The sequence below is a fragment of the Pseudorasbora parva genome, chromosome 10, assembly GCF_024679245.1.
Source record: "Pseudorasbora parva isolate DD20220531a chromosome 10, ASM2467924v1, whole genome shotgun sequence".
NCBI lineage: Eukaryota > Metazoa > Chordata > Actinopteri > Cypriniformes > Gobionidae > Pseudorasbora > Pseudorasbora parva.
The window spans coordinates 15421779-15431142 of NC_090181.1; the positions used below are offsets into that span (position 1 = coordinate 15421779).

General features: G+C 38.5%; 1 protein-coding gene across 2 annotated transcripts; it reads right to left on the reverse strand.

Moving 5' to 3' along the window:
* Positions 1 to 1168: 1168 nt before the first annotated feature.
* klf11b (Kruppel like factor 11b) lies at positions 1169 to 5548 on the reverse strand. Of its 2 annotated transcripts, none has more exons than XM_067455291.1 (4): positions 5390 to 5548; positions 3982 to 4236; positions 1973 to 2750; positions 1169 to 1890 (listed from the first exon to the last, which is right to left on the reverse strand). In XM_067455291.1, exons 1-4 carry the CDS (start codon positions 5429 to 5431, stop codon positions 1595 to 1597), a joined length of 1371 nt encoding a protein of 456 aa, XP_067311392.1. In that variant the 5' UTR covers positions 5432 to 5548; the 3' UTR covers positions 1169 to 1594. The 2 variants fall into 2 exon arrangements, with proteins under 2 accessions (XP_067311392.1, XP_067311393.1); XM_067455292.1 differs by lacking the exon at positions 5390 to 5548 and adding an exon at positions 4322 to 4580.
* Between the last annotated feature and the right edge of the window lie 3816 nt (positions 5549 to 9364).

Consider the following 9364-nt stretch of genomic DNA (forward strand, 5'->3'; position numbering starts at 1 on the left):
TATATATATATATATATATAGTTTTTTGTTTTTTATCTATCGTGACAATTCAGGTGACAATTTAGCTGATCCTGCAGTCTCCATCCATCCATTCATTCATTCCTTCGTTCGTTCAAGATAGTACTAGATTTGTCAATGTAATAAATGTTTCAGGCTGTTATTTTCTTGTTGAGTGACAAGGAAGCACCCTACAGGATAAAGGTAAACACATTCGCAAAATGAAAAAGTGTTTTGTCTTATCAATATTTTAAACAATATTTACCTGCACCTATGATAGCAGAAATTAAATAGCACCATATGACGCGTTTATTGTTGTACCTTCTCAATAAACGCATCTTTCCGAGATGAAGGAAAAAGGACATTACGCCATTAGCCACACGGTATCGCTGTTGCCGTGTTATTGGACAGTCGATTGAAGGCTTCATGGTTGGGGAATGTCGGTCAGTAAGGCAGGAGGCGGGGCACTATTCTGAAAGCTGATTGGTCGCGCCTCCCACAACCACAGTTAGTATTGTAATCTGATTGGCAATCGTTTAAGCGAGTGCGCCACTGCATATTTTCTATTTAAATGTTTCTCTGGTCTGAGCAATAATTACAGACATCCGGTCTCTGTTGGAACATTAGTATCAATTGAAAACACACGATTATATTCCCCGCATCTGGTAAGCAACAATGAATAATTTTATTTTATTTCGCAGTCCTTTCTAAAACTACTATAAGCTGTTTTTTCCACATCAGAACAGCATGTGTTTGGCAAATGAAGGCCTTTCGCCATAAAAGTACAAAAAATATATATATTTATACCTTATAAGAGATGGAAGTAAACGTGTATCGAAACATGGAACCAACTTTGTTGTGTCTTTATAATAAACGAATGATTGTTCATTCAGAGGAGCAGAGCAACTTTTTACTGACCGAACGAAATGACTTGTCAAATTGCTGAGATGTGATGCAGCATGACTCATGTCCATTACACAGACCTCACCTCACGAATCCGACAGGAAGTGACATGTCAGCAATGTGAGAGTGGAAGATATTTTACCATCAAGAGCAACGAGAAGCAGAACAGCCAAAATACTCCATCCCAAACCACATAAGCGTTGCTGAATTTTTCTTATGGCTAAAGGTCTTTAGTGTTAAAAAAAGAAACACCCACACACACAAAAAATACATTTAATCTTCATTGTTTAATAAAAAAAGAGTATTAAATAAAAGTATTATATGATAATCACAGTGTAGATAATTATCCACATATACATTTTTACATATTACATATATATTTCCTTTTTCTAATTTTGTGAAGTTTAGCATACATACATTTCCATTAGATATGTACATATAAATGTATACAAAAAAAGAGGAAACCGTAAGAAATTAAGACAAACATAGTACAAAGACTTTGGCAAAAGAGTGCATAAATCTTTTACACAATAGTAAACAAAATGTTCCGTTGCAGAGTGCGAAATATGTGCAGCAAAGAAGGAGTCCAGTGCATAATCACGTTTTTGCCCATGAGAGAATCAGCAGCCTTTCCCTCACAAAAGGAGTCCCTGCATAGCATTGGTGAAGGTTTAGAGTTCAGTCTCCATCAAAGTCAGTTTGAGGCTGGCAGCAACATGCTGACCGGTAGTGCTGTGCCAGTGGGCAAGGCCTTGGCTGCGGTGATCTTGTTAAGGTTCCGCACCTCTGTTTGCCAGGATGGGATCTTCTTGGTGGTCATGTGTCGTCGTGCGTGCTTGGTGAGGTGGTCGCTGCGCATAAACCTTCGGTCACACACCGGGCAGACAAACTTCTTTTCGCCTGTGTGCGTTCGCCGATGCCGGGAGAGCTCATCGGAGCGAGCAAATTTCTTATCACAGCCTTCCCAGTTGCAGCTGAAAGGTTTCTCTCCTGAAAGGCAGAACAAAACATGTTAGATGACCTGCTAGAGCTAGACTTTACAGGTTGAGGCTACATGCTGATCATTATTTACCTGTGTGGGTTCTGAGATGCGCCTTGAGGTGAGAACTTTTAAAATAGGTCTTCTGACAACCTGGGAAATTGCAGACGTAGTTGCGCCTGCGGGAAAAGTCAACCTGCGTCGTGCTGCTCTGCCCCGAGGGCACGTAAACAGGCGCGGGAGCCAGAGGCAGGAGCTTTGTGTTGCCTAGAGTCATAACAGTCTGCTGGCACTGTGGAGACGAAGACACGGGTGACTGGGGCATCACAAACATCACCGGAGAGCCCATCAGGAGCGGCTGTGGTAAGATAGACTTCATCCCAGGGCTGGGCTTCTGAATAAACGTTGCTGAGAGGACTCCAGGTTGGGCCATTGGGAACATCTGGCATATGATTGGTGGACTAGAGGTTGGGGGCGGTGGCTGAGGAGATGATGTAATGGAGCACTTATCATCCTTAGAAAGAAGTCTGCTGCTGTTTTGGCATGCCGTCGTGGTGTCAGTCTGGGGTTGGCAGGACAGGGTGGGTAATGATGATGATGAAGGAACAGTCTTTTGTGGAATGTTCTGATACAGGGAGCTGTCAGCCGTGTGCCGTATTACGCTGGTTGCCATGGCTCTGCAATGCAGGGGTGTGGCTTTTTCTGTGGAGTCCCCAGAAGAGGGCAACTGAGTGATGGAGGCCATGGTGGGGCATGCGGGTCTCGGGCTGGGGAGGCTGGGGCAGGGCCGGGTAAGCGGGGAGGGGGATGCTGGCACTGATGTGGTGTTGGAGGTCTCAGTAAAGCTGGGGCTGTGTGGTGGGGTCATGCACTGCAAGGAGAGAAGAAGACAATCAGAGTTAGGAGGTGCACAGTATATCAGGACCATAATCGGTTAACAGACTTTTTTATTTTATTGGTATTGGATAAATATGAACCGATATTGCATATTTAATTGTGCATGCTCATTATTTTTTACAGATGTAGATTACCTTTGCTGTCTTCTAATACTTTACACTACATACTAATAATTTAAATAAAATAATTTAGCAGTAAATAATTTTACTGTTAAATATAATCTTTTTTGACTCATAATCTTGGGTGCACCAATTTAAAAATGGCCAATACATTATTTGCATGTTATTTCAAGTGATAAATGGCTGAAATTAAAATTGTCAAAGTAAATAAAAAATAAGAATAAACACTAAAATCGTCCTCAGATCTTGCCCTGGATGGCCAATGCGCTGCAGAGTTTAGCTCCAACCCTGATCAAACTCATCTACATGTGATTTTCTGATGATCCTGAAGACATTAGCATGTTCAGGTGTGTTTGATTAGGGTTAGAGCTAAACTCTGCAGGAAAGTGGATCTTGAGGGCCAGATTTGAGAATCCCTGGAGTACAGTATGAAAAAAATTCATACTGAAAAATATTTGTATAATTATTATGCATTATTTTTCCCTATAATTGAATAATACTGTTAAATGTAAGCAAATCTTAAAATATAACAAACAATAGTTTTTTTAACTAAATTCACATAAATTCAAGTATGAATTGGTTTTAGTGTAAACTAGTACAGAATTTTAATATCAGCCATTTATCATTTACCAACCATGACATAAAAATAATTACTGACTTATTATCATATTATTCATTATGATACTGGTGCATCCCTAAAAATCAAGCTCAAGCTCTTTTGCAAACTACTTGTGGAATTTCCTTATGTATGAATGGCTGTTCTATTCACAATATCAAAGCTGTACTGTTTTGTCCCTTCATCTCTCAGCATCATTACAGCACAGGTGAGTCATGTAATCAGATTAAAGGAGCCTGTGCTGAAGTTCAGTTTGCAGATGTAGCTTATCTGAAGACTGCCACCTGCCCAGGGTGTCATAAAACCCTCCCAAAGTTTTCAGCAAACAAATCAGGTTCTGATAAGGGCTTTGTGCAATGCCGTGCGGCGCCAGAGGTTCCCCGGTGTGAATGTTGACAAATTAAACAGAGCTTGAAGTGTACATATTTTAACTTCTAGCAGATCATTACAACGAAAGAACACTCGCTTACCAGTGAAGAGAGCGAGACGAAGTCCCTCGGGGTCTCCGGTGGTTCGGGGGGCAGGAGAGAATCGCAGGAGTCTGAAGCTGGTGTGAGAGGGCGAGGTTTGAAGGCGCTGGGTTTTGGAGACATCTGACTCCAGAAGCTCATGTAGACCAGAGCTTCAGCAGCCTCAAGATCATTGTATTCCAGAACACTGCATGAAGAGTGCTCACTGTGCTTTTTCCCTTCCAGAAAATCCTCACAGACTTCCATCCGAGCTCCCTGAGAACCACAAGAAAACAACAAAACTAATGTAACCTAATGTGTTAAAGATGAAAGAAAACCCTCTGGTTGTTTTGACACATACAGCTCAGTTGCTGGGTGGATCTGAATGAGTCTTTCACTGTCTGCATCTATTCATGGATCCAAAAGCAGTATGGCAGTTTAACAGAGGAGCCCTTTTTAACGCAGCCCGTCTGCAGGGGACCCTCTATCACTAGGCTGAAGTCACCTCCCACTGCCAAATTAAGCCAAAACAATGACGTGCTCACAAGCTGGCCATGTGAAATGGCTGTGAGCAAAACTTGAAACCCCCTGATAGACACGGGAGCAGTGCCAGAGGCCAGACAACTTTGACTGATGGCAAGCTCCTCCCATCCATTGCTCTTCAGAGAAATAGCATCATTAATGAACAGCCTCAATAGGTTTTTTTTATTTTATTTTTTATTTTTTTAAGCAGGATTTTATCAACAATATAGTGCATATAGAGCGCAGTATATATGGTCATCTCAACCAGCTTCACTGCTTTACATAATACAATGCACTGGTGGGATATTCGGTAGGATCCAAAAGACCACTTTGGACTTTTCAAAAGACCAAATGCAGAAAGTTTTGTGGGATGGGTAGTTTTGGCGTAGGGTTAGTGTAAGGGGATAGAATATACAGTATGTACAATATAAAGGCCATTGCGTCTATGGAGAGTACACACAAAGATGGTAAACCAGACCCGTGTGTGTGTGCATATAAATCTTTATATTTTTAATAAAATTAAGATACTAAAAAAGTGCACACAACGATTACTTGGATGCCGACAGCGTGAGGGTTAAATGAGGCCAGCAGGAATAACGGTGCCCACTGAAACTGAATGTTTGTATACTACAATCCTTCTTGTTTACTGTAACAGGGACTCAATTCTAATACCTAGGTTCAGACAGTTACATGTTTTCAGAACTTTACAATGTTTCGATACATTGTAACATTTCTTGATTCTAAGCCGATACACATTAAGTGAGGGTTGACGTCATTCGCGTTAGTTTCATTGCCAGTTAAACTAAATCCACATGACCAGTCAGTGTCAGTATATCACAACCAAATCATTAAAAAACATTATATTGAATAAATATAAATGTTATATAATGAAATATCCCGGTCTTACCCCACATAATTCTTCCATGTTAGAAAACTGGCGTGTTGACATCTATTCAAACGTATGACAAATTATTAAATGAAAAGTAGAGCAGAACAAAGACATGGAGGTGCTCCGCCCGTTCAGTGACGCGACTCACACCGGAATTCAGTTCGCTTTTACCAGCAGCTGAGTAAAACAAGCCTCCAAAAAAAAGAAAACAAAATCCACAACAGTCTAGCGGGTGGCAACACGCCACCAATGAAAAACAAATGTGTGTGAGACCTTGACCAATGGTGTGAAGGCCGACGCGTGATCAGTGCGTGATAGGCGTGCGATTGGAGGAACAGGGGTGCGTGGCTACTGATGGGCGTGTGGAGGGAGTCAACAGTGTCGCTGTAAACTCGCTGAACTGAGAGCATGGAACTGGGCGAAAGGTCGCAGCCTTTAGGAGTCATATAATATTGAATCATGTTTGTGCACAAGTAACGGCTATACACAGCATGAGGAGCCAAATTAGCTTAGCAGGCACTTACTAGAAGCAAAAACACTTACAATCAAGATTATTAACAACATTAACACTTTACAATAAGGTTCCATTTGTTATTATTGGATAACTACATTAGTAATGACAAGCTTATTAATCTTAGTTAATGTTAATTCCAACATTTACAAATACATTAAAATCTAAATTTGTATTAACATATTGCACACTTTTAGTTATATGCTAATGCATTAACTAACACCAACTAATTGCTATTTAAGAAACTTTATTGTAATATTAAATCAATTAATATTAAATAAAGTTTTAATGTAACCATGACTAATGATTGGGTCAATGACAAATTAGTGGTTTAATCATCAAAATAATTAAAACGCTTCCCTTTCACAGTGAATACATTAGTAATAATAATAAATGATAATTTAAAAATAAAGAAAAAATAAAGATAATTTAAAAATAAAGTTTTCACTGTTGTTTTTAATAATTTAGTTTCAACCAAATTTTTCCAATATTTTTTTAAACTGTAACATTTTTGATTCCTGAAAACCTATTTTAGCCTGTTAATAATATTTTATTATTATTATTATTATTATTATTATTATTATTATCATTATTATTATTATTATTATTATTTCCATTCTCCAGATTGCCTTTTTAAAGTATTTTTGAACAAATTAATAGGTAATGTTTTGAAGTTTTGCAAGTATGTGAACTGGGGAGTGTAATTGTTTCCTATATATACTGGAATAAATTGTGTTCAAGTTACTACATTTTGGGTCCAGGACAGTTAAAATGTTTACAGTCTTTAACGTTTACTCAATATGAAAAGAAACCTTGCTCAAACATGAAAGAGCAATGATACTGTGCTAGTACAATAAATAGTCTTACCTCAATCTCTGGTTTGATCTGAACCCATTTAATGGCCTTTAAAAAAGCAGTAATTATTGGAGTTGTGAGGTGGATGTAACCGTCTCTGTTTATGATAATGTGTCTAAAATCCTCTGGTCTTGCCTGAATTCACAAGTGTTTTAGTCACACCCTCTCTGAGAGGATGGGATGACATTAACTCATTTGTCTGCCTTTGGAAGCAGTGACATTTAAGTGAGTCAATGTTAAACAAAGTCGTCCTGGAAAATGTCAGGATGTTCTGATTCCTGCAGGTGATAGACATTGCTGTAAAAGTGCTGCAGACGAGACTGTTCTTCGAAAGAAAAATCTGTTCAGGGAATATCTTTTTCAGTCCCTGCTAGAAATGCACACTGATATTGAGAGACTGAGCATGAGTGCTGTCAGGCATCCAAGCATGTTATCTCAACCATGAGCCTTTTATCAGTCATTTTTGTTATAATTTAATAATTTAAATACTTAGGCTACATTATGATCAAGTCTTTGAAGAGAATGTCCTTAAAAAGTTCATCCCTAAATTAATATTATCATTTACTCTTGTTAATTTACTCTACTCTTGTGTCGTTCCAACCCTGCATGACTTTTGTTCATCTTGATCTTCAAAACACAAATAAAGATATTTTAAAGAAATCTAAGAGATTTCTGTCACTTCGTTGACAGTCTACGCAACTACCAATCTGACGACTCAAAAACGTTATAAAGAGACCAGAAAACGAAAGCAATCGAGCGATTAGGTCCACATTTTTTGAAGAAACACGATTGCTATGTGTGATGATAGGTTTGATTTAGGCTTTTATTTACATAAACATTCATCAAGAACCAATGAGGTTTGAAATAATATATTCCAATAGAGTGATGCTGGTATGACATCAGAATCCAGAAGACTAATTTGCCACAAAAATATCTTCATTTGTTTTCTGAATATGAGCAAAGGTCTTACGGGTTTGAAACAACATGAGGGTGAGAAATTAATGGCATATATTTCATTTTCGGGAGAACTAACCTTTTAAGGAATAGATAGAATATGGTAATGCAGAATAAGGCATTGATATGTGATTTATAAGTACTAATAAACAACCAATTACCAATAGTAATATACATGCTAATAAGCAACTACAAACCCGATTCCAAAAAAGTTGGGACAAAAAAGGGCAAATTGTAAATAAAAAGGAATGCAATACTTTACAAATCTCCTACATTTATACTTTATTCACACTAGAATATAGATAACATCAAATGTTGAAAGTGAGACATTTTGAAATGTCATGCCAAATATTGCCTCCAAAAAAGTAGCAATAAGAGGCCGGAAAAGTTAAATGCACATAAGGAACAGCTGGAGGACCAGTTTGAAACTGATTAGGTCCAATGGCAACATGATTGGGTATAAAAAGAACCTCAGTGTCTCTCAGAAGCCAAGATGGGCAGAGGATCACCAATTCCCCCTATGCTGCGGTGAAAAATAGTGCAGCAATATCAGAAAAGAGTTTCTAAGAGAAAAACTCCAAAGAGTTTGAAGTTATGATCATCTACAGTGCATAATATCATCCAAAGATTGAGAGAATTTGGAACAATCTCTGTGTGTAATGGTCAAGGCCGGAAAACCATACTGGATCCCTGTGATCTTCGGGCCCTTAGACGGCACTGCATCACATACAGAAATGGTACTGTAATGGAAAACACAACATGGGCTCAGGAATACTTCCTGAAAACATTGTCGGTGAACACAATCCACTGTGCCATTCGCCGTTTCCAGCTAAAACTCTATAGGTCAAAAAAGAAGCCATATCTAAATACGATCCAGAAGTGCAAGTGTTTTCTCTGGGCCATGGCTCATTTAAAATAGACTGTGGCAAAGTGGAAAACTGTTCTGTGGTTAGACGAATCAAAATGTAAAGTTCTTTTTGGAAAACTTGGACGCCATGTCATACGGCCTAAAGAGGACAAGAACAACCCAAGTTGTTATCAGCACTCAGTTCAGAAGCCTGCATCTCTGATGGTATGGGGTTGCATAATTATCGTTATATATGTAAAGCTTGTTAAAAAAACATAACAATCTACATTATTTTAAACATTTGACTGAGCCTTAATATTTTAATATAATTTTATTTCCCCAAAAAAATCAAAATATTTTTAAATACCCCCTTAAACCTTCTTCATGTTTATTTGAGGTTCGGGAATCCTGCTTTAATCAATAAAATTATTCAAATCACTACATCAACAAATAGAATAGTAGTAATATCCTCCTCAACTGGTCATCTAGGACGTGAAGCAGTTTGTCTGCTGGTGGGCACTTAGGAAAGCAGCGGGGTCAGTGGCAGCAGAATGCATCACGTAAGCCAAGACGGCAGGCATGTGCTGTAGTGACCGATTGTGTTCTGCCAACTGCAGTATGTGAGCGGTGTGTGGGAAGTGTAGGAGTTATGTTAGGAGTGGAAGGCATGCTTGTGATATAAGCAATCCAGACTATGGAAGTAAAACTGTGCCACTGGATTTTGAATTCTAATTTTTAGCACTGAATTTTTTTACATCGAATTTTTAACACTGAATTTTATTTTGCATCTAAATCAGACTTTGAATTCTAAAAGCCATCGAATTTC